The sequence below is a fragment of the Microcaecilia unicolor genome, chromosome 1 (assembly GCF_901765095.1).
Source record: "Microcaecilia unicolor chromosome 1, aMicUni1.1, whole genome shotgun sequence".
Taxonomy (NCBI): domain Eukaryota; kingdom Metazoa; phylum Chordata; class Amphibia; order Gymnophiona; family Siphonopidae; genus Microcaecilia; species Microcaecilia unicolor.
In genome coordinates this window covers 97,443,919-97,471,369 of record NC_044031.1, presented here as the reverse complement: position 1 = coordinate 97,471,369, position 27,451 = coordinate 97,443,919, and the positions used below count along the sequence as shown (strand labels likewise).

Sequence of the window (27,451 nt, the reverse complement as noted above, 5' to 3'; positions counted from 1 at the left end):
TGGATGGTCCCAGGGTGGGGGGTGGGGGGGACCTGAACAGCAGGAGGCCTCGAGATAGATGGAGACCCACTCGATGTCTCACTGCTCCCAGCGTGTCTTGGCCTCTCAGCAGCCATGCATAACCTCTGCTCCTGACATCGATGCGTCCCTCAATGTTGATGTCAATGCTGCCGACCTTGGAGGACCGGACCTAGCCCCAAAAGGTTTCTCACGTTGGGCTTCTCGAGCAAGCTGAGTCCTTTTCTTTATACGAAGACACATGGCACAACGAGCTGGGCTATGGTCGGGCCCAAGGCACTGAATACACCAAAAATGGGTATCTGGTACCTGAGATGGTCTGGTTGCACCAAGTACAACGTTTGAAGCAGCTGGGAGCATTCGATGACATTGAAGAGAAGACGGCACCGGCAAAATCAAACAGCTCAATTGTGCCTATAAAAAGAGACACAAAAAATGAAGAGAACCGATCAAGCGGCCTAAAAGCGGCTGCTACAAAAAATAAAGGAAACTTCAAAGGGGAAAAAGGAACCTAAGAAAATGAAGGAAAAACTTTTTTTTTTTTTAACCTGAAGTGAAAACAATCTAAAATAATAAACCCAAAGGTCAAAAGCGAAGACTCTTTCCCGGGCACAAAGAGGAGCTGCATGCGTGCCAGAAGGCTCTGGCAAACGTAGTTTTTGCGCTATTATGCCGATTCCCGAGCCGACGCAGATCGTTGACCCAGTTGTGAGTATAAGCCAGCCTGTTTGTCCTTGGGAAAAAAATTTTTAACTATAGAAAAAAAATATTAATGTATTAGCGATCGGTATTGATTATTTTAGCAATAAAAAACCCAATGGCCCAATAATCAAATACATTAACTAGAGAATAAAAGCACAAGTATAAAGAATAAAAATATTATAGTCATAACAAGAATATAAAAAAAATCTTTTAAATAAAAATGTTTTAACTAATTAATGAAAGAAAGAAAAAACAAGCAATAACAGTTCAAACATCCAAGGGAAGTTTGTTCCATTCTAGTGTTGTTTTGAGAATTACCACTAGGAATTTATATACATTTATACCCATCTTTGGCCCACACCTACTCTCCCAGGTTTAATTTATACGCATGTAAGTTGTGTGTCAATTTTCCCAAGGGAACTCCCAGATATTATCATTGGCCTCAATAAATCATCAAACTCCAGAAAAAAAAGAGAGCAACCAAAGAAGTCGAAAAAATTTGCTAACCAAAAAAACAGAGAAAAATAGCCCAAACCCACAGTCTGTTTTTAGTCATCAAAAACCAAAAATTTCCACATCAAATCCCCATTAGTCCTAATACCGCAGGCAATTCACAAATTATATCAAAATACAGTTCCACAGATACTAAGATTGACTGAACAGGCATTCTGTCCCCATATCGGATTGTCAAAACCACTACTACTCCGACGCATAAGTGATGCTGTGATGCATAAACTTACTCCAGCTGTCCAAAATCTCAACAAGGGCCACTTGATTCACAACCCTGCTGCTTGAGGAGGTGGAACAAGTGGCCCATGTCAAGGTTTTGGGCAGCTAGAGTATGTTTATGCATCATAGCACTGCAAGAGAGCTTTCCTAAGCACTGGAGCAGTAGTGGTTTCAATGATCTGATAGTGGGGACAGGATGCCTCTTCCGTCAAACTAAGTATCTTCAGAACTGAATTTATTGGGATTAATAAGGATTTGAGTGGAAAGTTTGGGTTTTTTTTTGATGAGTAAAACAGTCTGTGTGGGTTTTGGCAATTTTTCTGTTTTGTGGGGTTTTTTTGTGAGAATTTTTCTACGTTTTTGGTTGCTCTCTGTTTTTAGGAGGAGTTTGATGATTTATTGAGGCCACTGATAATATCTGGGAATTCCTTTGGGAAAACTGACATATTTGGTCAGACCGATGCTCTCTGAGCTTTAAGGCCTTATTTAAATTTTGAAATTCTTATAGCCCCCCCCCCCCCCCCCCCCCCCCCATAGTCTGTTAGACATTTTGTTAGCAAACATCATGTTTCATGCTTTTTGAGGATATTTTGAAAGTTTGCTACCTCTTGTATATTATTTTGTCAGCTTGGTTTACAATATTCACTGCAATCATGAGGATGAATTTAAGACAAGTATCCCATCTCTTCTTTCAGTAACTCTAGGAATCAGTCAAATATCAAAATTGGATTTAGGTTTTGTTCTACATCAAAACTGTGCTTTGTAAGCTATTTCAGCAACACACAAACAGCTACCTCAGAAATGAACAGGCCTGGCAGCCTATTCTGATGTTTAGACAATGACAGTTCTCAAAAGAAAGGATAAAGGAAACACAATATCAGCTAATTAAAACAACCAAGGAACAAATAGTTAAATTATATTACCAAGGGAGGAATAACCTACTGTACAACACACATAGGACCGAGAACCAGGAAAGACAAATTCCATTTTCACAGATATTCTTTATGACCTTGAGCAAGTCACTTCACCCTCCAGTGTCTCAAGTACAAACGAGATTATAAGCCCTTTGGTATAGGGCAATAGCTGTTATACTTGTATATAATTTGCCCAAGTTCTGATCTGGAAAAAGTTAATTAAATCTAAAATTCTAATCCACTTAATGCTTACAAAGAAATATGCCAGTCATTCTGCACCTTTTTTAGATTTATAGTTGACTTATACCACTTGCTATAAAAATTCTATGCCACAAAATAGCAACTCTAAAGAATGAAACAAGTAGCCACTAATCCCATGATCACACACACACTTGAAACCTCATTTCCCCTTCTCCACTGGATTTAGAATGATATGTTAGAAGTAAAACCTTAAAGAACAGTAAGCCAGAATAAAGATCTCCGCACCAAGTTTCAGCGTTTCTACAAACATTTTAAGAAAAAAAGATGGTTAGAAAAAACATACCGAACTGTGCTGAACCACTGCTACTTTTACTTGATGAAGAGGTACACGCCTGAGTCCCAGGTTGTGCTGTCCCTGTTCGATTAACACCCCTGTGAAATGTTCTACAGGAGAATTCATTATTTTCACTTTCATATAATGATGGTGTCCGAGGCCTAAAGTGCCGCCATCTACATGATTTGATATTGACTAACATCTGACTGAGGTCTTTAGCGAAAGATTTGTCCGAGGTATTTGTTTCTGAGGTATTGGCAAATTGATTGATTGAAGCGCTTTGTGGAGAAGAGAGAATTTCAGAATCCAGCTGGTGAAACACACTGTCGTAGTCTGAATATGCTCTATCCAGGAGCACCCTAAGAGACAGGTAAAAAGACCCAATCAATAAAATATTGGAACACACACACACACAAAAAAATTATACCAGCGTAAAGCATGGACAAGCTGACTGTTCAAAGCTGAGCTTCTGAATGACATGCAACTCACAATTCTATTTCTTAGCACAGTTAAAGAAATATTAAATGAGAATATACTGACTCTTATTACAGAAAATTTTGGTATATGTGAGAGGGAAGGGAAACAAAGTTGTTTATCAGTAAGAGGTTTAACACCAAAGACAGTAGGATTAATCAGAACACAAGTGGACGATGCTATCTGATGGTGCTAGGACGGAAGAGCCCAGTGGAAAATTCTGGGCATGCATGGCACTTCCCACAAACAGTGGTCTCATCAATTCTCCATCCAGTTAGTCATGCTACTTAAAACATGGAACTAACAGAGAAGTGCGAGGGACTGTGTCCCTGATTAATCCTGTTGCTTTTGGAGAACACTTGTTAAAACTTTGAAATTCTCCAGCAACAAGCAGGACTAAATAACTCCCATCTTCAAAGTTACTCCAGTTTCGAAATAACTGTCAACATGAAGAGCAACCCAGCCAAGACAATGATGCATAGTTAGCGAAGATACATACCTGTAGCAGGTATTCTCAGAGGACAGCAGGCTGATTGTTCTCACGACTGGGTGACATCCGACGGCAGCCCCAGGAATGAAAATCTTCCTAGCAACAAAAAGTTTGCTAAAGCCTTCGACTAAGCGGGCGTGCGCACCTCACACGCGTGACCGTGTTCCCACCCATCACGCGAGTCCCGCTTCCGTTAAACATAAAGCAATAACAAATAAAAAGGACAACTCCAAAGGGGAGGTGGGCGGGTTGGTGAGCACAATCAGCCTGCTGTCCTCGGAGAATACCTGCTACAGGTATGTATCTTCGCTTTCTCCGAGGACAAGCAGGCTGCTTGTTCTCACGATTGGGGTATCCCTAGCACCCAGGCTCACTCAAAACAAAGAAGGTCAATTGGGCCTTGCAACGGTGAGGACATAACAAGGATTGACCTACGAAGCAGAAATCTAACTGAGAATGCAGCCTGGAACAGAATAAAAATGGGCCTAGGGGGGTGGAGTTGGATTCTAAACCCCGAACAGATTCTGCAGCACCGACTGCCCAAACCAACTGTCGCGTCGGCTATCCTGCTGGAGCAGTAATGAGATGTGAATGTGTGGACTGATGACCAAGTTGCAGCCTTGTAAATCTTTTAATAGTGGCTGACTTCAAGTGGGCCACTGACGTTGCCATGGCTCTAACACTATGAGCCGTGACATGACCCTCAAGAGTCAGCCCAGCTTGGGCGTAAGTGAAGGAAATGCAATCTGCTAGCCAAATAGAAATGGTGCGTTTCCAAACAGCGATGCCCCTTCTGTTGGGATCGAAAGAAACAAACATTTGGGCGGACTGTCTGAAGGGGCTTGTCTGCTCCACATAAAAGGCCAATGCTCTCTTGCAGTCCAATGTATGCAACTGACATTCAGCAGGGCGGGTATGAGGACAAGGAAAAAATGTTGGCAAGACAAGGTCATTTTCTTGGTGTCTGTTACTTCAGCTCGTAGGATCAGTACCTTCCAGGTCAAATACTTCAGCTGGCAGGAATTCAGAGGCTCAAAAGGAGGTTTCATCAGCTGGGTGAGAACAACATTGAGATCCCATGACACTGGTGGAGGTTTGACAGGGGGCTTTGACAAAAGCAAACCTCTCACGAATCGAACTACTAAAGGCTGTCCAGAGATAGGCTTACCCTCTACACGATAATGGTAAGCACTAATCACACTAAGGTGAACTCTTACAGATTTGGTCTTGAGACCAGACTCTGACAGGTGTAGAAGGTATTCAAGCAGGGTCTGTGTAGGAGACGAGCGAGGATCTAGGGCCTTGCTGTCACACCAGACGGCAAAACTCCTCCATTTAACAGAGTAACACCTCTTCGTGGAATCTTTTCTGGAAGCAAGCAAGACTCGGGAGACTCCCTCAGAGAGACCCACGGAGGCGAAGTCTACGCTCTCAACATCCAGGCCGTGAGAGGCAGAGACTGGAGGTTGGGATGCAGAAGCGCACCCTTGTTCTGAGTGATGAGGGTTGGAAAACACTCCAATCTCCACGGTTCTTCAGAGGACAACTCCAGAAGAAGAGGGAACCAAATCTGACGCAGCCAAAAAGGAGCAATCAGAATCATGGTTCCACAGTCTTGCCTGAGTTCCAGTAAAGTCTTCCCCACCAGAGGTATGGGAGGATATGCATACAGAAGGCCCTTCCCCCAATGAAGGAGAAAGGCATCTGGCGCTAGTCTGTCGTGGGCCTGAAGCCTAGAACAGAGCTGAGGGACCTTGTGATTGAGCTGAGTGGCCAAAAGATCCATCAAGGGGGTGCCCCCACGCTTGGAAGATCTTGCACACTATGCTCAAGTTCAGTGACCACTCGTAAGGTTGCATGATCCTGCTAAGCCTGTCGGCCAGACTGTTGTTTATGCCTGCCAGATACATGGCTTGGAGAAACATGCCGTGACGGCGAGCCTAAAGCCACATCTGGACGGCTTCCCGACACAGGGGGCGAGATCCGGTGCCCCCCTGCTTGTTGATGTAGTACATCGCAACCTGATTGTCTGTCTGAATTTGAATAATTTGATTGGACAGTCGATCTCTGAAAGCCTTTAAAGCGTTCCAGACCGCTCGCAACTCCAGGAGATTGATCTGAAGACCTGATTCCTGGAGGGACCAAGCTCCTTGAGTGTGAAGCCCATCTACATGAGCTCCCCACCCCAGGAGGGATGCATCCGTTGTCAGCACTTTTTGAGGCTGAGGAATTTGAAAGGGACGTCCCAAGGTCAAATTGGATCGAACTGTCCACCACTGAAGGGAATTGTGAAATTCAGTGGACAGCTGGATCGCATCCTCTAGATTCCCTGCAGCCTGATACCACTGGGAAGCTAGGGTCAATTGAGCAGATCTCATATGAAGACGGGCCATGGGCGTCACATGAACTGTGGCGCCCATATGGCCCAGAAGTCTCAACATCTGCTGAGCTGTGATCCGCTGAGACGCTCTGGCCATGAAAACTAGAGACAGAAGACTGTCTGCTCTCATCTTGGGGAGATAGGCGCGAGCCGTCTGTGAATCTAGCAGAGCTCCAATAAATTCCAGTCTTTGAACAGGAAGAAGATGGGACTTGGGGTAATTTATTACAAACCCGAGTATCTCCAGCAGTTGAATAGTCATCTGCATGGACTGTAGAGCTGCTGCCTCCAAGGTGTTCTTCACCAGCCAATCGTCGAGATAAGGGAACACATAACATAGTAACACAGTAGATGACGGCAGAAAAAGACCTGCACGGTCCACCCAGTCTGCCCAACAAGATAAACTCACATGTGCCATTTTTTGTGTATACCTTACCTTGATTTGTACCTGTCTTTTTCAGGGCACAGACCGTATAAGTCTGCCCAGCACTATCCCCGCCTCCCACCACCGGCTCTGGCACAGACCGTATAAGTCTGCCCAGCAATATCCCCACCTCCCAACCACCAGCCCTGCTTCCCTCTCCTTCTGGGAATCCATTCCTTCTGAGCAGGATTCCTATATGTTTATCCCACGCATGTTTGTGGGGTCAAAGCAGGTGTCTGGTCCTGGCTGCCTGGAGACCCATGCATTAGCACCTTATGTATGGAGGGGAAGCGGTCCTCCCAGCGCCGACGCTTCTTGATGCCTGGGAATCCCTTGGTGCTCCCGTCATCATGCGTCGAGGGTGATTGATGCCAATGTTCCTCAATGTCAACACCGAGTCCTCCCATCTCCTCTGGGTTGGGTCCGACACCGTTTGGTCACAGGGGGCCTGGATAGCGGCTGGTGCTGAGGAAAGTGAAGACCCATTCGATACACGGTCACTCCCAGTGTCAAAGGGTCTCACAGACCAACGGACTAACGTACCCAGTGCCGATGCAACACTCGATGGCGACACAGACTTTGAGGTTTCAGAGCTGGATCCAAAACGTTTCTCTTTGAGCCTCCTCTTTGAGTGGAGGAGTAGCCTAGTGGTTAGTGCAGCAGACTTTGATCCTGCAGAACTGGGTTCGATTCCCACTGCAGCTCCTTGTGACTGTGGGCAAGTCAGTTAACCCTCCATTGACCCAGGCACAAAATAAGTATGTATGTGAACCCTTCTGAAGCTATTCAGCTGCTATGGGAGGCTAACCTGTGGACAGATGACAGTGTTCGTGACTGTCAGGAATCAGCCCTCTCCCGTCCTTCCATGAGTCAGTGCTGGCATCGAGGGGACTAGAACAATAGGTTGGAGCACAGTTCTGATGTCACATTCGCAGGCTCTGCTCAGCAGACTGATGATGGAGATAGAGTGGCCAACTACATCCTACTGGTCTATATTTGAGTGGATTTGCTTTCTCTCTCAGTGAATTACATTATGTCACAGGGGACTTATTGCTCCATACTTGCTTGGCAGACTGGATTTTCCTCAGGCAATGCTGTGGGTTTTGCATTTTTTTTTCTATCTGCTTCTTGCTCAGTTCTCAGCTCTAAGTTACTCACTTGGGATCTGCTTGTTATATTTGGCTGATGGGAATCATTAAAACTCTTTGGACTGTGTTGGTTGGGGTGTGTTGTTCTTTTGGCACGAATTATGTGAGGCCAGATTTTGAGTGGGGATGGGATCATGGGAGGGGAGTGGGAGAGTGGATAGTGTATGGATGGGGAACGAGGGGATGTGCCTTGTTTTGGGGATATGGATGAATGGATGTGGGGGTTGGTCTTCCATAGGGTTCTCGGTATGCGAGTGGGTTGGGGGTTGTAGTGATGGGAAGAATCACTGTTTAGCTGTGTTACCAACTGTCTTTTCTGGATGACATGCAAGAGTCCTGTTTTGATGTCTTTAAACGTTAGAGGGCTCAATTCACCTCCTAAGAGATGACTCTATTTTAAGGAGGCTGAGAGGGTGCATATGTACATAAGGTTTGTACAAGAAACACATTTGTTGCCTCAACATGAAAAATTATGCATAAAAAATATTCCACTGTGTTCTCTGCCTCTAATAAAGGTAAATCTAATGGGGTTTGTATAGTGTTTGCCAACTCCAGAGGTCCAGGACATAGTGAGGGATAAGGAGGGCCGTTATCTCCTTCTTAAGGTAGAGCTGGAGTGTCAGTTCTATACTTTGCTAAATGTTTAAGTCCCTAATTCAAAGCAAGGACATTTCGATGGGACTACTGATCAGCACATTTGTGAACGGGCTGAGGGTAAGCTTCTTATTGGGGGGAGATTTTAATATGACTTAAACACTGTTGGAATGTAATTGTATTTTACATGCATTGCCTGTCACCTATTATTTCTCTGTGATTACTCTGTGACCTCTGATGTGAATTACTTAGAGAGGTCACACAGCTATGCAACTTCCTGTGGGGGTTTAGATGCAGCACATGCAGCACATGGAGCACATGGAGCTCATGATCTCTCCTAACCTGAGAGGATCTATGGTGGTGTGAGCATCCATTACCATCTAAGCACATGGAAGGAGCTGATAATACAAATGTATAGTAATATGTATATATAAGCCTGTCTGATTATAATCTAACTACAAACTGTGAGTAAACAGATGTTTTGTTACTTCAACTTTAAAGTGACTCAGCAGTGAATTATTCAGGGGTGAATGAGAGAGAGATGAAGAAAGAAATTAACATTTCTAAAGCTGAAGCTGTGTGTACTAAAATCTGCTAATTATTTACTACAAATAATCCAACAAAAGGGTTATGGGCCCAGGGCCAGGAATTGAAAAAGAAGAGAAATATTACCAGGCAGTAAAAAAGGCCACATTTTTCTCTTAAGTTTTAAAGGAAAGATTCAGTCTGTCTCTCTCTCCCCCCACACAGCAGACAGAAGGCTAAGAAAATGGCTGAGGGAAGAAATTCACCATTGTTCTATTCTCTCAAGGTGCCTAAATTAAATGAGTTTAATTATCAGCAGTGGGAACTAAGATTCATATGTCTCCTTCGAGCAAAAAGATTAGATATATGCTTAGACCAAGACAGAACAGCTGAAAATATGGCTGAATGGGACAATGCAAACTATTATGTGAAGTGCATGCTTTTGGAAGCTCTCTCAGAGAAACAAGCCATATTAGTGGAGGGAAAAGATACACCAAAGGACATTTTATATAAACTGAGAACTATGTATGCAACTACATATGCAAAGCAGCAACCAATTTGGTTGGCAGAGTTGAATGAAACCAAATTAAGGGATAAAAGTAAATGTAATGATCACATTATGCATCTTATGTCTTCATTTCAAAAGCTAGAACTTTCTGGAATTCCCATGTGTGATGCATTGAAAAGAGCATTTCTTTTTACCTCACTATCAAAGAAGTTTGATGTTTTTAGGTCTGTAAATGAGGCCATTGAAGGGCAATCTTTTGAACAGGCAACATCAAAACTAAGGCAGGAATGCATAATAAATGATTCTGAGGAGATGTGTTCTCAAAGCAAGTCAGAGAGAAATGAAACAAATTTCTTGGCAAAGAACAGAGGAAGGCGGAGCTATGGGAAAACTCCACCCAAGGGCAAGCTGATTTGCTACTCATGTGGAAAGGAGGGACATGTATCTAAATGGTGTAAGGAAACACAAAACACTCCCTCTAGCTCACCTAAGCCAATGGAACTAAAGAATTTTCAAACCAGGAAATGTATGAAGGACAAAGATAAACACAAGGGCTTTCTAATGGCAGAAAAATCTTTGACTATGGTAAATAATAATTCAAATGAAAGTACTTGGATTTTGGATTCGGGGAGCACATGCCATTTAACCAATTGTAAGGATTTCTTTCAGGAAATGTGTCCAGAGGAAGGTATTCTTAAAACTGCAAACGCAGGGACTGCTAAGATCCAAGCAAAAGGTATTGGATTCTTAAAATGCAAAGTGTCTAATGAAGTTAAAGAAATTCCTGTAAGTGATGTCTTGTATATTCCCCAAGCAGTTTGCAATATGCTTAGTGTATCTACATTAGATAAGAAGGGATTTGTGATTCATTTTGAAAACAGTAAGTGCACAATCTCTAAAAATGATGAAGTGTATGCTGAAGCTTTTATGCATAATGATGTTTATAAGCTGAACATTTCAGGTGAAGCCTCACATATGGCGCAAGTAAGGAAGAATGATGGTAAATGTAGTCTGGAAATCTGGCATCGCCGCCTGGGACATCGTGATTCTAAGGTGATCCAGGATCTTTACAGTAAGCAACTGGCCACCGGCATTCAGATAAGTGCAGATGCTGGTAAAATGGAGAAATGCATAGACTGTGTTACTCAAAAAGGTGTAAGACCCTCATTTCCTGCATACACAGGAAATAGGAGTAATAAAGTGCTGGACTTAATACACAGTGACTTATGTGGACCGTTTAATATCCCATCATTGGGAAATAACAGATTTGTGCTAATATTCTTGGATGATTTCTCTAGATATTGTGTGGCCTATTTGCTGAAAGAGAAAAGTCAAGTCACAGACATGCTGAAGAAATACGTAGCCATGGTGAGCAATAAATTTGAAAGAAAACCAAAGGTTCTTCAGACCGACAATGGTGGTGAGTTCACTTCACAAAGCATGCGCACATTTCTAGAACAAGAAGGCATTCAGCATATCACAACAGTAGCTTATACACCAGAACAAAATTCTGTTGCAGAGAGAAAATTTAGGTCACTTGTGGAAATGACCAGGTGTATGCTGTCAGATAGCAATCTCCCTAAAAGACTATGGGGGGAAGCAATTCTCACAGCAGTGTACCTACAAAATAGAATGCCAACTAAAGGCGCTGAGCGCACACCACATGAGACATGGCATGGTAGGAAGCCAAACCTGTCACACATAAGAACATTTGGAAGTACAGCATATGCTCATATACCAAAGCAAAGAAGGCATAAGCTGGATTCCACAACAGAAAGGGGCATTTTAGTTGGCTATGCTCCAGGACACAAAGGATATAGAATTTTGAATCTGAAAACTGGCATTGTTGGCATAAGACATGTTACATATTTTGATGAAAACAAAAGGGTTGATAAAGGCTGGATTATCCCAGATGAGCCTTATCATCCAGAATATGAAACTAGAACCATAATAGACATGCCAGTGTATATAAATGCCATACCAAGGCAGATGTCTGAAAGCAACTCATCTGTATCTAACGAGGAACAGGCAGAGGAAGCAGACACAGAAAGGATCATTGAAGAAGACAGTACAGTTGGAGAAGGGGAATCAATTGGAGAAGAACTCTCAGATTTAGAGGATGCGGAAAGGTCAGACCAACCTGTTGTCAGACGCTCATCCAGGGAAAACAAAGGTGTTCCACCCCCAAGACTGTCTTACCTAACAAAGTCAGCAGAAGCTCAAGAGCCCTTAACATGGGATGAGATTGAGAAAATGCCAGCAGAAGAAGCTGCTGAATGGCATAAAGCTGCACAAGAAGAAATTGATGCATTGGATAAAAATAATACTTGGATTCTTACAAAATTACCTCCTGGCAAGAAAGCTATAGGATGCAAATGGGTATTCAAGTTAAAAAGGAATGCACAAGGAAAAGTGGAAAGGTATAAAGCCAGATTAGTCGCAAAGGGATATCTTCAAAAATATGGAGAAGATTTTGATGAAGTGTTTGCACCTGTAGTGAAACACACGACAATCAGAACACTTCTGAGCATTGCAGTCTCAAAAGGCATGCAAGTCAACCACATTGATGTGAAAACAGCGTTTCTTCATGGAGAAATAACTGAAGACTTGTACATGGAACAGCCAACAGGTTTCATAAATACAAAACAAAGCCAGCTAGTGTGTAAATTAAACAAAGGTCTTTATGGATTAAAGCAAAGTGCAAAATGTTGGAATGAAAAATTGCATGAAATATTGACAAATTTAGGATTTAAGCAAGGTGAAGCAGATAAATGCTTGTACACTAGGTGCACAAATGGACAATATGCATACATTTTAGCGTTTGTTGATGATCTGCTCATTGCAAGCAAAAGTGAGCAAGAGTACAAGGACATTGTAAAGTGTTTAAACCTCAATGTTGAGATAAAAGAACTTGGTAATGTGTCATACTATCTTGGTATAGAAATTGAGAAACAAAATGATGGTTCTTATCTTCTAAGCCAGAAGCAGAAAATAAATGAGCTTATTGAAAGTTTAGGTATGCAAGATGCCCAAGTTGTAAGCACTCCCATGATCACTGATTTTCTGAAGGATGAAACAGTAAGAGAACCTTTACCAGATAACATCCAATATAGATCAGCCATAGGTAAGCTTTTATATCTAGCTACCACATACAGGGCTGATATAGCAAATGCAGTAGGAATTTTGAGCAGAAGGGTCAGCTCACCTACCAAATCAGATTGGACTGCAGTTAAAAGGATGGTAAGGTATTTAAAGGGTACCATTGATTGTAAATTAAAGATTTCAGCCAATAGTAATCCAAAACTAATATGTTACTGTGATTCAGATTGGGCAGGGGATCATTCTGATTATAAATCCACAAGTGGATATGTGTTTATGTATGGAAATGTACAAATTTCATGGGCCAGTCATAAACAAAGTATTGTGAGTTTGTCTTCTACAGAAGCTGAATACGTGGCTGTATCGGAAGCGTGCAGAGAACTGATGTGGATTGAAAAACTTTTGCTGGATTTCGGAATAGCTGAAAAGAGACCAATCCAGATAATGGAAGATAATCAGAGCTGCATCCGACTGTCACAGAATGACAAGGTTCAGTCACGCACCAAGCACATCGCAACGAAATACCACAACGTGCGAGAGTTGGCGAAAGAAGGGGTCATCAGTCTACACTATTGTCACACCAGTGAGATGACAGCTGACATCATGACCAAACCGTTACCCAGAGAACATTTTGTGAATCTGCGTATAAAGCTTGGACTTTGTATGAATAAATAATTGCATGACAGTTATGCATGAGAAGGGGTTTGTTGGAATGTAATTGTATTTTACATGCATTGCCTGTCACCTATTATTTCTCTGTGATTACTCTGTGACCTCTGATGTGAATTACTTAGAGAGGTCACACAGCTATGCAACTTCCTGTGGGGGTTTAGATGCAGCACATGCAGCACATGGAGCACATGGAGCTCATGATCTCTCCTAACCTGAGAGGATCTATGGTGGTGTGAGCATCCATTACCATCTAAGCACATGGAAGGAGCTGATAATACAAATGTATAGTAATATGTATATATAAGCCTGTCTGATTATAATCTAACTACAAACTGTGAGTAAACAGATGTTTTGTTACTTCAACTTTAAAGTGACTCAGCAGTGAATTATTCAGGGGTGAATGAGAGAGAGATGAAGAAAGAAATTAACATTTCTAAAGCTGAAGCTGTGTGTACTAAAATCTGCTAATTATTTACTACAAATAATCCAACAAACACTTCTTTGGACAATATAGCTCAGGTGGCGGACTATGGCAAGGCAGATTGGAAAAAATTGAATGACATTCTTACTGTGTGGGATTTGGCAGATGCTTAGAGATTTTACCATCCTAGAGAACGTGACCATACATTTCATTTGAGGGTTTATGATACTACTACTACTACTTAACATTTCTAGAGCGCTACTAGGGTTACGCAGCGCTGTACAATTTAACAAAGAGAGACAGTCCCAATCTAATTGAGGAACACTGTAGGATCGATATGTGGTTGGTGTGTAAGGTTGTGTTATCAATGGTGGAAACTGCTTACTATAGTCTCTTAAGTATAGTCTGATAATGCCCCCATTTTGTTACAGATTTCTCAGTCTGGTACCTCAGGGGAGATGCCATTGGAGCTTGGATGATGGCCTGTTATTGGACACCTAAAATGTACAACTGAGGATGATTTAAAACAATATTTTGAATATAATGATATGAATATCTTCTCAAATGTTCTGGGAGGGTTTAAAAGTAGTTCTACTAAGAGGTAGGATAGCGTTGGCAGCTTATAAAAGAAAATAGCACTTTCAACAAAGGAATGCCTTGAGACAGTAATGTACCATCTTGAGCATAACCACAAGCTGAGGGGTGGGGGGGGGGGGGGGTGAGACAAGAGTACTTTGAGGGAACAAATAGGGTGGATAGGTTGTTAGCACATAAGTTGAAAAAGCGGGCACAAACAAATACTATTCTCCGGATTAGTACCCAGGGAGGGCAGAACTGCATATTACCAGAATGTATTCAAGGGGCATTTGTTCAATTCTATAAAACTTTACATCAGAGAAACTAGTGCCCCCGGAGGAGCTGGACAGTTACTTAGGAGAGATTGAGCTGCCTAAGTTAACAGTAGTGGAGGCCACTCAGCTGTCTATGCCTGTGATTGAGGGGGAGGTTAGCTCGGCTATTAAGGACCTACCGCATGGGAAAGCTTCATGGCTTTATCGCCAAGTTTTATAAGACCTTTAGGAATTACTTGGCCAAGCCCTTGACTAAGAAGTTAAATGACTTTGGAGAGGATGCTGTATTGCCGCATTCATGCATTTGGTGGGGATTACACTCAAGCCCAGAAAAGATTCCCCAGTTTGAGGGTCTGACAGCTCCATTTCCTTGCTAGGTACACATTACAAACTTTTGACTAAAATTTTGGCTAAGAGGCTGCAACACAATATGCCACATCTAGCTTGTGATGATCAGTCAGGGTTTATACAGGGGCATCAGACATTTGATAATATTAAGAGGGTCTTGTCACCTAATGTGGTACACTAAACATCACCAGATTCTGACCTTCATCTTGGGAGTAGATGTTAAAAAGGCTTTTGACAGGGTCCACTGGCCCTTTTCGTTTAAAACTCTGGACAAGATCCTAGTCACAGGGCAGTTCATACACTGGATCTGGATAACGTACATGCTACCTCTTGCTGCTTGCAGCTTAATGGGGTGTACACATACAGTTTTGAGCTAGCCTGTGGAACTGGGCAGGGGTGTGCTCTGTCCCCAATTCGTTTTGTGGAGCCCTTGGCTCAATTAGTTCACAGGACGGTGAAGGTCAAAGACCTTGGTTGTGGAGGGATGCAGCATAAAATCTTATTGTCGATGACATCTTTTTACTTACCGAGCCTTACTCTTCATGCTTGAATTGGAATGCTTGCTGGAAACATTCAGGGATGCATTCAGGATTTAAGTTAATAAGGCTTAGTCAGAAATTTTGAATGTTTCTCTGTTGGAGTCTGCTATTGCTGATATTCGCCGGCAATTTCCTTACAGTTGGGATTCTCAATCTTTGCAATATCTGGTAGTTAACCTTAAGGCTGATCTTTATAAGCCTAATTACCCAGGGATGTTGAAACAGCTGTGGGATGAGCTTGACAGATGGCATAGGTTGAGCGTCTCTTGGCTGGGTAGGTTACATGCAGTCAAGATGGTGGGTTTGCCGAACTTGCTATATTTGTTCTCTGCCTTGCCTATTTCACTCCCTAATAAGTTTTTCCATTTGCTTCATAAATGGGTTTTTCAATACATATGGAAAAGGAAGCCCCTTAGAATTCACCGGCACCTTTTATTCATTCCAGTTTAGGCAGCAGAAAGGTATGGTAGTGCCCAACTTTTGGTTTTATTATCAAGTAGCTCAGCTTAATTATTTAACTAATTGGCAAATTGACTTCCATAAGAGCTGGGTCCAGGTACAGCAATTCTTGGTGGGTGGGACCCTACTGAGGATTTTGCTTTGATTGTCTCCAGTGACCCTGCACTCGGTGGTCCATGCTATGAAACCAGTTAAGTTGCTGGCTACTTTAAGATTGAAGGCCAGGCTTAAGGTGTTGCCAGGCAGGGCCTACCTTCTGGCGACACCTATCAGGTATGTGGAGGGTTGAAGAGTATGGACTTGAGCAGAGGAATGTTTTCTTTTATAGGCAAGTGGGGGATTTTATTAGGCAGAAGGCTAGTTGGAAACTGCATTTCGAACTCACCCCCCCCCCCCCCCCAGAGTAGGCAATGAATGGGAGTAGTGGGAGAGTGAGCATCTCTAGATTTTATAGAGCAGTGATGGCGAATCTATGGCACGCGTGCCAGAGAGGGCACGCAGAGCCCTCTCTGCTGGCACGCGCACCGTCGCCTCAGCCAGTTCCCCCCCCCCCCCCCCCCCCCCGAAATGTAAAACTCATACCTGCTCGGGGTTAAGGCGGAGTTGGCAGCGACAGCAGCAGTGAAAAGATTGCTGGACTGGCTCGGCGCGCCTTCAGCCTTCCCTTCTGTCTCTCACGCTCTGGTCCTGCCCTCATTTCCTGTTTCCGCAAGGGCGGGACCAGAGCTTCAGAGACAGAAGGGAAGGCTGAAGGTGCGCCGAGCCAGCCCAGCACGCTTTTCACTGCTACTGTCGCTGCCGACTCCGCGCCTTAACCCCGAGCAGGTATGAGTTTTAAATTTCGGAGGGGGGGGAGGGCGGGCGGGTGACCTGGTGCTCAGAGGGAGGGAAGAAAGCCTGATGCCGGGTGAGAGGGAGGGAGGGAGGGAAGCCTGGTGCTTGATGCTGGGTGGGAGGGAGGGAGGGGTGCTTGGTGGGATGCCGGATGCCTGGTGCTGGGTGGGAGGGAGACAGGGATGCCTAGTGCTGGGTGGGAGGGAGGGATGCCTGGTGCTTGATGCTGGGTGGGTGGGAGGGAGGGAGGCTTGGTGCCTGGTGCTGGGTGGGAGAGGAGGGAGGGGTGCCTGGTGCTTGATGCTGGGTAGGTGGGTGGGATGCCTGCCTGGTGCTTGATGCTGGGTGGGAGGGATGCTTGGTGCCTGGTGCTTGATGCTGGGTGGGAGGGATGCTTGGTGCCTGGTGCTGTGTGGGATGCCTGGTGCTGAGTGGGAGGGAGGTGTGCCTGCTGCTTGATGCTGGGTGGGAGAGGGAGGGGTGCCTGGTGCTGGGTGGGAGGGAGGTGTGCTTGATGCTGGGTGGGTGGGAGGGAGGGGTGCTTGGTGGGAGGGATGCTTGGTGCTGGGTGGGATGCCTGGTGCTGGGAGGGAGGGGGAGAGGAGGGTGGCTGGACATGGGTGGATGGAGGGGAGGGGAGGGAGAAGAAAAATTGCACATGGATGGAGAAAATAGGCAAAAGCAGGATCCACATTATACCTCCTCCAGTCAATTCCACAGAGGAGGACCCAGCTTTTACTTATGGACGGAGGGCAAGAAATGAAGAAGAAAGGAGGGAAGTAAAGAAATAAATGGAAAGGAAGCCGTGGAAACGGAGTTAAGAGAACAGATAGAGAGCAGCAGAATCAGAGACTCGGACCAATATGGATAGAAAAACAAAATCACCAAACAACAAAGGTAGAAAAAAATCATTTTATTTTCATTTTAGTGTTTGGAATATGTCCAATTTGAGAATTTACATCTGCTGTCTTATTTTGCACTGGGTATACTGGAGCTGTAACAGCTTACAGAAATGATTTATAATGAAAAAAAACATGTTATTTTTTTTCCTATACTAGTATATTTTCAATGATGGCTGTTTATATGCGCCATGGCTGGCGTAAGGGGTGTGGCTATCATAGGGGTGGAGTCAAATGTGACCCCGCCCATAATAAGTATCGACACCTGTTATTCAGGTTAAATTGCCCTGTTGGCACTTTGCGATAAATAATTAGATTTTGGGTTGCTGTTTGGGCACTCGGTCTCTGAAAGTTTCGCCATCACTGTTATAGAGCCTTACTACATCAAATTCCAAACCCCCCTTCCCCCCGTGAAGTATATTCAAGTGTGGGAGGGTATACTTGGGACACACTGGGAGTCTAGGAAATGGGAACAGGTTTACAAAAATCTTCTCTAGGTGTATTGCCTGCAATATGGTGGAGAATGGATATGGAAAAATTGTGTTAACAGATAATTTTCTTTCCTTTAATCATACCAGACCAGTCCAGACTAATGGGTTATGTCCATCTACTAGTGGAAGGAGACAGAGAAAATAGTTCCAAGTAAACCGCCTCTTAAGGGTATCATGCAGCCTGGAATGTTCAATATTTCGAATAGCCAAGCAATGGTGCTCTGAAGTCTAGAAGAAAACACAGTTAATACCAAACACGCAAACTCTTGGAGCCAATATGCAGAACCTCACTGTTCCTACTTGGCCAAAGGCAACTGCAACCTCCCCTCACAGTAAAGTAAGCGGGAGGGAATGGTCCATACTGAGTTTGCTCAAGCACATAGCGATCTACCCCTGAATCCGGGGAAAGAACGCCGTGATGCCAAGTAACAGGAGTCACAACAAGTGGCAGGAGACTGAATAGAGAAGAAGAAGCAGGCAGTGCTGTAGGACATCCCAGCATACTGAAGCATCGTGGAACAGCCAGGGATACCTAAAGGAAACAACATTCTGACAGACTTTATCCAGGGAGGGCATCTGGACTGGTCTGATATGATTAAAGGAAAGAAAATTATCAAGTAAGAACATAATTTTTCCTTCCTTGTCATCTATACCAGACCAGTCCAGACTAATGGGATGTAGCAAAGCAGTTTCCCAAAGAGGAGGGGGGGGGGGGGGGGGGGGGGGGGGGGGAGAAAAGAAGAATGCAGAAGGTTGAAAAATCAACAAAGCTATACACACAGCAAAAAAACTGATCAGCAGAAAAGGATTTGAATATCCGAACCACCAGGCTACCAAAACGGAACAGAGTTAGACACTAGAAAAGGAACTGAAGCCATAGGACATAAAACAAACATCCTGAGCAAAAGAAAAATTACGTACCCCTGTCTTGAGTACAGTATGGTCAGATGAAGCGACCCTAACAAGTACTAGGAGTACGCAACCCCAAACAGTGTGCCACACTATATAGAAGGAAGTAAGGCCCAGGAACCACCCTGACCTGCGGCTAGTGAGAGAATCAAACTCCACAGAACAAGAAGAGACTCCAGAGTCGAGGGAACCAACTAACTGGAGCGCTAGTCTCTGCAGGAGAACCATGAAGAAAAGGACAGCAGCATACCAGGGTACAACCGTAGAAAGAGTACTCCTCAACCAGCTCGCTCTGGACTTAGCCAAGAGAACAAAAGGAGACAAAAAGAGAGTCAAGAGCCACACTGTGGAGAAAAGACCCCCAAGGTGCCAAGTAGCTACAAAAGGAGCAGAGACTAACTGAAACTCCAGCAATGGAGAACCTTCTCGCCAGCCACCAAGAGGCTACGGGAAGAAAAGGTGCCACAGGAATGGTGGCTAACAGGAAACAAGACAGCCTTGTCTCGCTGTCTAAACTGCAGTATGCCACAACTGCTGAAAAGTTACTGAACATTCCAGGCTGCAAGATACCCTTAAGGGGCAGTTTACTTGGAACTACTTTCTCTGTCTCCTTCCACTGGTAGATGGACACAACCCATTAGTCTGGACTGGTCTGGTATAGATGACAAGGGAAAAAAAAATGCTCTACTAGTGGTACTACACACTGGTGAGATTAAGAACCATGTTAGGGCAAGGCAGTGACCTGTGTTGGCATCAATGTGGGGGGGGGGGGGGGGGGAAGGGACTTGATTGCTCATTTAGGCGCAATCCTATTGGGAGTTTATAACAAAATGGGTGCAAGATATTGTGGGGGTGCTCTTGGAAAAATCAATTGACCAGTGTTTGTTAAGTGTGGGACCCCAGGAATTATTTGTTTGAAAGCGCCAGTTGCTGCACCAGATCTGTACAGCGGGGTGTCTTGCTTTGGCTTCCGCTTGGAAACAACTAGAGCTCCCTGGACTGTCCAAGAGTGAACTATATTTACTTGATGTCTAAGCTTATTGCTTTGTGGAGAAATCGTCTGGTGTCCTTTTGCAAGCTCTGGACAGACTATATTGATTGGCTGGCTCTAACTACGATGAACCTTGAGTGATTTTTGTGGCTATCCTGTGGGTTGGAGGTGCAACTAGATATTGGGTTCCCCTTGGGAGGGGAAGGGTGGGGGTGCTTTCTTCTGATTACTGCCCCATACTGAAGAACTACAGTATGTCCTATGCTACTGTATATCTTGAGGTTTGTGTTTGAGATCATCTATTTCGAAAGTGACACACCCCCTTGTAGAGCGCATCCATCACCACGGAGTAACTGCAACTACATACTTCTTCCTCAAAGTGTACAAACGAAGAGAATTTAGCACAAAATTAATTTTGTTACTGTTAGTATTTAAAGCATCACCGCTAGAAAAGTAAAGTTGGTAAACAAGCCACTGTATTCAATGGCCTTCAGAGAACTGTTATTCAGGATGAAAGACACCTCTTTCAATAATAATTTTTTTAAAAAAGCAAAAAATCTTGTTAATACTGTGTTTTTATTAAGATTGTAAGCTCTTTGAGAAGGGACTGTCTATTTCATATATGGTGTACAGCACTACGTATGCCTTGTAGCGCTATAGAAGTGATAAGTAGTAATAGTAGTTTTGATTACCAAAGTTGTTTGCAAAATTCTTGTGCAGAACTGGGACCGTATACCAATGGGGGGGGGGGGGGGGGGGGGGGGAATCCACAAAGGCAAAATTGCTCGTTTTAGAACGTGAAAGACCATGTTGTTTTTTAACTAAGGCTGCATTTTGATTAAAATCTTTAATCATGATAAATTAAAGTATATTTAATTGTGCAAATTAATTTCCCTCTGCAGCTCCTTGTGACTCTGGGTAAGTCCCAACTTTCCATTGCCCCAGATGAAAAATAGGTACCTATATATAATATGGAGAACCCACTTTGATTGTAACCATCCCCTTTCCCTAAATGACTGAATCTCATTCCCTCCCACCCTCAGATACAAAATCTGTCTCTCTCTTCCTCTAGGTCCATTACCTCTCTCTCTTTCTCTTCTCCCCTCCCACTGTCCAGCACATCTCCATTCCTCCCCCTCCATACCCATCAGCAGCACCAAGCTCTTCTGGTGGCTGCTGGAGCTCACTGCCTAGGCCATAGTTTGCAACTCACTCCCCTCTTCCCACCCAGATTTTCGAATATGCCCGTGGTGTTCTACTGGTCCTCAGCAGCAGCAGTACTGTATATATATGTTGCCTGTTCCAAAGTTTTTTTTTCTCTGGCCCATCCCACCACCTCTGAAACCACTTCCTATTTCTGCATGGTCGGGATGGGTCAGAGGGAAAGCTTTATGTGTGAAATACTGCTGCTGGGGGGGGGGGGGGGGGGAGCAGGAAAGATGTTGGACTGCACTGAGAAAGGGGTTGGGAGTGGAAGAGAGTAGAAGAGATGGGAGATACTGCAACATGGTTATTTTTTAAAATCACGATTAATGTATCAATCCTACAATTAACTGATTACCTTGCAGCCCTATTCAAAACAGGAATTTTGTCCTACCAGTCAATTAATTTACTCTGAATTTTCACACATTTTCAACAAACATTAAATAATTGTGCCCCTTAATCTAAGACCTGCAAGGATTGAACAAAACTATCTTGGAAACCACAATATAACCTACCATAACATTTAAATTTCAGAATGTAATATATTTCATTAACTTAATCGATGGGTACATACTTAGATATTAGAAAAAAAAGTTGCTTTTGTCTTTTTACTGGAAGTCACTATTTGAATATTAAAATTTTATATAAAGTAGTAATAAAATAAACAACTTGCCTTCCACCACGACCAACCCGTCTTCGTGCAAACCCAATACATCTCTGTGGTACAGTGAGGGTTGTTAGGCAGTATCTATAACGCATGTCCCCTAATCCTCCCTGTTCAGGACTACACCACGGCCAGTTGCCTGTTTGGTCCAAATGAGGCTTGAAAAATAAAAAAAAGTTACACTCTAGCCGAATGCAGCATACTCTCTTTTGTTGCTTTTAAGAAAGATATCAGAATTATCACTTACAGCATAGTACTGACAGCCCGCTTTCCTACGGAAAGCAAGAGGACCATCTGGATCATTTTCTTCCTCAGCTTCTGAAGAACCAGATAAAACCTAAATGAAAAAGGCAACAATAATACATATCCAGTTGATATATCCTTCGACAAAACTACATACAGGAGTAGCACATCACCCCTGACATACATGTTACATGCAAAGCCTTCTATTTTTATTTTCTTTTAAATATTGTTAAAATGCATATAGTATATGTTGATCAGAAAAGGTGGCAGAGTAACATCAGAAGAAACCAGAATTCTCCATTACCTACAAAACACATACAGCAGGGAAAGCAGTATAAGCTTCCTTACACTGCCCAATCAAAAGTTCCCCGACCCTGCTCAATAGAGTTCACCTCTAACGGTGAGAAGATAAAATCAAATTACTTACCTGTAACAGATGTTCTCCGTGGACAGCAGGATATAAATTCCTCACAACATAGGACACACTACCAATGGAGCCTTTATGTGGTAAACTACTTCAGCTTAGTGTAACTAAAAGCTTTTGAGCCACCTCACCATTCATATGCATCATTTCCCACCTACCTCTGTTAGCTAAGAGTAGAATACAAATCCTGGAGAAGTAGGCAGCTATGTGAAGGACTTGTAGTCTGCTGTCCATGAATAACTACTACATGTAAATAACTTGGGCCCAGATGCAATAAACAAACGTTAAAAACTCTAAAACGTTAAAGTCCCTAACGATTTTTTAAAAATGAAGAATGCACCAAAGAAATAAGTCGCACAAGTTCAGTGCGGTACTGTAAAGTACAATGCACCAAACCTGTGTAATCCCCGTCCGTGATCGGCCCCCAAAGCATGCGCAGAGCAGCCAAGCGTTATGCTGGCTGCTCTGCGCATGCCACAAATGTCAAAACTACAAAAAAAAAAAAAAAAATCCAAAACACAAACACGTGTGTTTTAGGAGGGGGCAAAGGCGCTCGTCAAGAGCGTTCTTCACGGACGTGCTTGCCCCGCCCATCCCCACCCGAGTATGCCAGTGCTCCCAGCTTCCCCCCTGCATCCAAACCAATCATCAATTCAAAATAAAAAGTACAAACGTTTTGGGATTTTTAGAAACTTTCAGGCTGCCCCAGCACCCCTCCCTTCCCTTCCTGTTTCCCAGCTCTGCCTCCCACCATTCTCCGCCCCCGTGCTCCGCCCCCCCCCCCCCCGAGATCGTGGCCGCCGCTCCCCCCTCCTTCCTACCGGGCCCGCGCAGCGCCTTTCAACTCTCTAAGGCGCTGCACGGGCAAGAAGAACGCCGAGTTGTTGCATCTTCACTGTCTTCGCGTCTCCTTTGCTGCTGGGCCCGCCCCACGTCTGACGTAAGTAACCTACGTCAGACGGGGGCGGGCCCAGCAGCAAAGGAGACGCGAAGACAGTGAAGATGCAACAACTCAGCGTTCTTCTTGCCCGTGCAGTGCCTTAGAGAGTTGAAAGGCGCTGCGCGGGCCCGGTAGAAAGGAGGGGGGGCCCAGTGGAGGGGGGGGAGCGGCGGCCATGATCTCGGGGGGCGGAGACAGAGAATGATTCATTGTAATTGTCGGTATGGTTAGTGCATTGCTAATTGTTCACGTTTGAATTGGAAGTGACTAGTTTGCATTCCGTTTTCGTTACCTGCTAGCGGCTTCCGAAAAAGGCCTATAATGCATGCAACAATGGAAATTTTCATCATTAAAGGGTCATTAAAGGGTCGTTAATGTTTAGTGCATCTGGGCCTTGGTTTTTACCAAAGACAAGAAAGATAGCAAGTCCTCACAGCATGGGACTCTAGCTAAAGGCTGCCTTCAACAGAAAACAAATAAAAGGGAAATAGTTAACAAGGTGCTAAAACAATCAACATATTTTTGGTGTCAAAGTGGATTTCCTTTTTTTTTTTGTTTTGTTGGGAAGACAGTTTGGAACACAAAAGAATGGGCCTAGGTAAATGGAGCTGGATTCCAATCCCCAAGAGATTCTGGAGGACTGACTGGCCAAACCTACTGTCCTTCTCTTTACAGTACGGGATGTGAATGTATGAACTGATGTCCATGTTGCAGCTGCAAATTTCTCCATGGAGACTGACAAATGGGATATCAATGCTGCCATAGTACTGGCATTAGGAGGTATGACATAATCCTCAAGTCTGACTGGGCCATATGTGAAGGGAATGCAGTTTGAAAGCAATTTGATAAGAGCGTGTTTGGTGACAGAAGCATGCTTCTTGTTAGGGTCAAAAGAAACAATGTGGGGTGGATTCTCTAAGGGCTTTAGTCTGCTCCAAGCAAAAGGCTTCAACCACTGCTACCTCTTCTGAAATCATTGAAGAGGAAACTGGACATCATCTTTCCTCCTTCAAACTCATTACCTGTCCTTTGATCCTATTTCCACCCATCTACTCAGCACTCTCTCTCCTACTGTCATATCCTAAATCTTTTCCACTGCAACTGTTCCTGAAGCCTTCAAACTAGCTGTAGTCACACCACTCCTTAAAAAAACCTTCATTGGACCCTACCTGCTCTTCCAACTATCACCCTATGTCCCTCCTGACACAAGGGATAGAACCCCACACCCCACCCCCTATTTATTCCCATAGTACATCACAACCTAGTTGTCGTTTGAATGCAAATTTGGTTTTGCAGCTGATATCTGAAAGTCTCTACAGCGTTTCATATGGCCCTTAGCTCCAGTAGGTTGATGTGAAGATCTGTCTCCTAAGCAGACCATGTCCGCTGGGTGTAAAGCCAATCCACAAGAGCTCCCCATCCGAAGTTGGATGCATCACTTGTCAACAAATTCTGAGGAGGTGAAATTTGAAATAGTAGTCCTACAGTCAAATCTGGCCAAATTCCAGAGTAGGGAGTGAACTAGCTGTGGAGGGCCCCAGATGACATCCACTAGGTTCCTTGTGGCCTGGGACCACTGGGAAGCTAGAGTCCCATTGGGCCCCTTCTCAAATGGAGGTGAGCCATGGTAGTGACATGCACTGTAGAGGCCATGAAGCCTAATAATCTCAACGTCTGACGAACTGTGTCCTGCTTGCTGCTGCGGACCTGCGAGGCAAGCGCGAATCAAGGCACCCACTCTCACTTATGGCAAGAAAGTTTGAGCTTGCAATGTACTGAACAGGGCTCCTATGTATTCCAATGGCTGTACTGGGTGTAGGTGGGACTTGGGATAATTATCATAAACCCTAGTAGCTCCAGCACCTGAATAGTTCTCCTCATGGACTCCTGCACACCCTCCTGCAATATGCTTCTGGCCTGTTGGAGGGCGGATTCGATACCAAAGAGTGGTGAGGGAGCTGCACCTTTTCAAACCTGGAAGCCTTCTGGATAAGATATCGTATATTTATCTTTTTGGCATTACTTGTACTGAGAGGGGCGATTCCCAGTTCTTCTTCAGTGTGTCCTTCAGGATAGGGTGTAGTAGAGCGGTAACCCCTTCCTTGGGAGGATATTCATAGTCCAAGACAGATAGCATCTCAGGCCTGGACTCCTCCTCTGTCTCCAAAATGGGATGGCAGTAGCCACCTCCTTGATAAATTCGGTGAGAGAGAGACCCTCAAGTGGGGATTTATGTCTCTTGTGGAGGGAAGGGGTCAGAAGGAATACCATATGACTCCTCCTCTGAGAACAGTCCAGATCAGACTCCTTGAAGTATCTGGATGGACTAAGTAAGTCTGAACCTGCCTTGCTTAGTGGGTGCTGAGGTATAGTCCCTACCCTCAGACTCTGGGGAAGCTTCCTCTCCCAGTACCGAGAGCAGTTCTGCATGGGTTGATGTTGATGCCCGATGAGGCGCCGAAGACCGCTCTCCACAGGCAGAGCTTGGGCCTCAGGAAGGGAGTTGAGGCTGAGCTGCATCTGGCACAAGCGTCCTCAGTGAATTAGCAGTGTGCAGCTGAAACATCTGTGCTAGCTCCTTCCTGAGCACGGCCTGGTACCATTCAAAGGTAGGCATCAGCAGAGGCTAGGGAGCAGGATCAAGGACAACCCGGATCAAGGACAACCCGGGAAATAGTCGGTGTCAAATCGGAAGCTGGGGCCCAGCTGTTTGGTGACCTGCATTGGTACGTCCACCATAAAGAGGGGGAGCAATCTTGGCATCAATGCTTCTTGAGTGCCAGCAACACCGATGCCCCAGACCTCCTGGCACTGTGTTTCGAAGGGAACTGATGCAGATGCTTCTCTGACTTCCCTTGACGCTTAGCAGTGCGGTCCCTCATGCCAACGAGGATGCCGTTGAATCCATGAGCGTCCTCAGTGTCGGGTCCAATGCTGACTGGTCCTGGGGCCTACTAACAGGACCCAATGTCAAGGGAGGTGAAGACTTCCTCGATTCTGGTGCACTCCCAGAGAGGTATAAGCAGTCTGCCCAGCCACTGAGGTTGATGCTTCCAGTGCAGATGTTGATGGAGCGGCCCTTTGAGGAGCCAAAAAGTTTCTTCTGCGGGACTTGGTACACACTGTGTCCTTAGCTGAATTTGCAAACAGAGAACAAGAATCAGCTTTATGATGGGGTCCTAGGCACCCAATGCACTAATTGTGTGGGTCCATGATAAAAATCACCCACTTTTTGAAGCCACTGGGGGTCAGAATCATGGCTAAATTAAACTCCTCAATTCTGATTTCAAAAAAGGTCAAGACTCAACCGGTGCTTAAGCCTAATCAGGCTTAAAGAGCCACGAGAAAAATAAAGAAAATTTTAAGGGTAGAAAAATAATAAGAAAAATATAGAGCAAGTAACAAAGAAAAAAAAATGAGGTAAGTACCCACATGGGAAGGCACTCTAAAAACATGAGAAGTAGCACTGAGGGCAGACAGACAAAACAACCTCCTAGCTATGTAGAAAAAGAGACTGAGGGATCTGCACTCATGTGTCAGGCGGGAAGGCACCCGCGAATGCATAGTGGGACGTTGCCAGAACTTTATTTTAACGCAATACATTCTAGGGAGCTTCCACACTGGGCTCCATCAGATAATGTCACCCACAGATGAGAATACATCTAAGCTTGCTTGTCCTCGGATAACTCAGTCTTGAGACCTGTACAATCCTTTGCTTCTGTGCCTTGAAAGCACCAGTGCTGCCAGCTAGTAACAATTTTTAAGGGAAAATTTAGACTTGCATGTTAATTTTCTTTCCTCGAGTCCTGCTAGATCAGCACAGATGAGTGTGTTATGCCCCCTTGCCAGCAGATGGAGCCAGAGGAAAAAAAAGCTCAGAGTTTACATCAATCCCCTTACAAGGAGGCTGGTGTTGTCTTTAGCAAATCAAAATCCTATATGAAAGCTAAGACACCTGAAGGCAAATTGTTAGGTTTTGGGTTTCCAATTCACCACTAAAGCCAAACCGGATGCAGTCCAGAC

At 44.4% G+C, this 27,451-nt stretch overlaps 1 protein-coding gene across 3 annotated transcripts in view; it reads right to left on the bottom strand.

Annotated features, from left to right (window-relative positions):
* The window catches only part of EPC1 (enhancer of polycomb homolog 1), a 396,583-nt gene that overhangs the window by 55,265 nt on the left and 313,867 nt on the right, over positions 1-27,451 (bottom strand). For all 3 annotated transcript variants that reach the window (XM_030199118.1, XM_030199129.1, XM_030199110.1), the window contains 3 exons: positions 22,069-22,158; positions 21,831-21,979; positions 2,908-3,257 (listed from right to left, as the gene is read on the bottom strand). In XM_030199118.1, the coding sequence (XP_030054978.1) occupies positions 2,908-3,257; positions 21,831-21,979; positions 22,069-22,158 (589 nt within the window). The remainder of the gene's footprint in view (positions 1-2,907; positions 3,258-21,830; positions 21,980-22,068; positions 22,159-27,451) is intronic.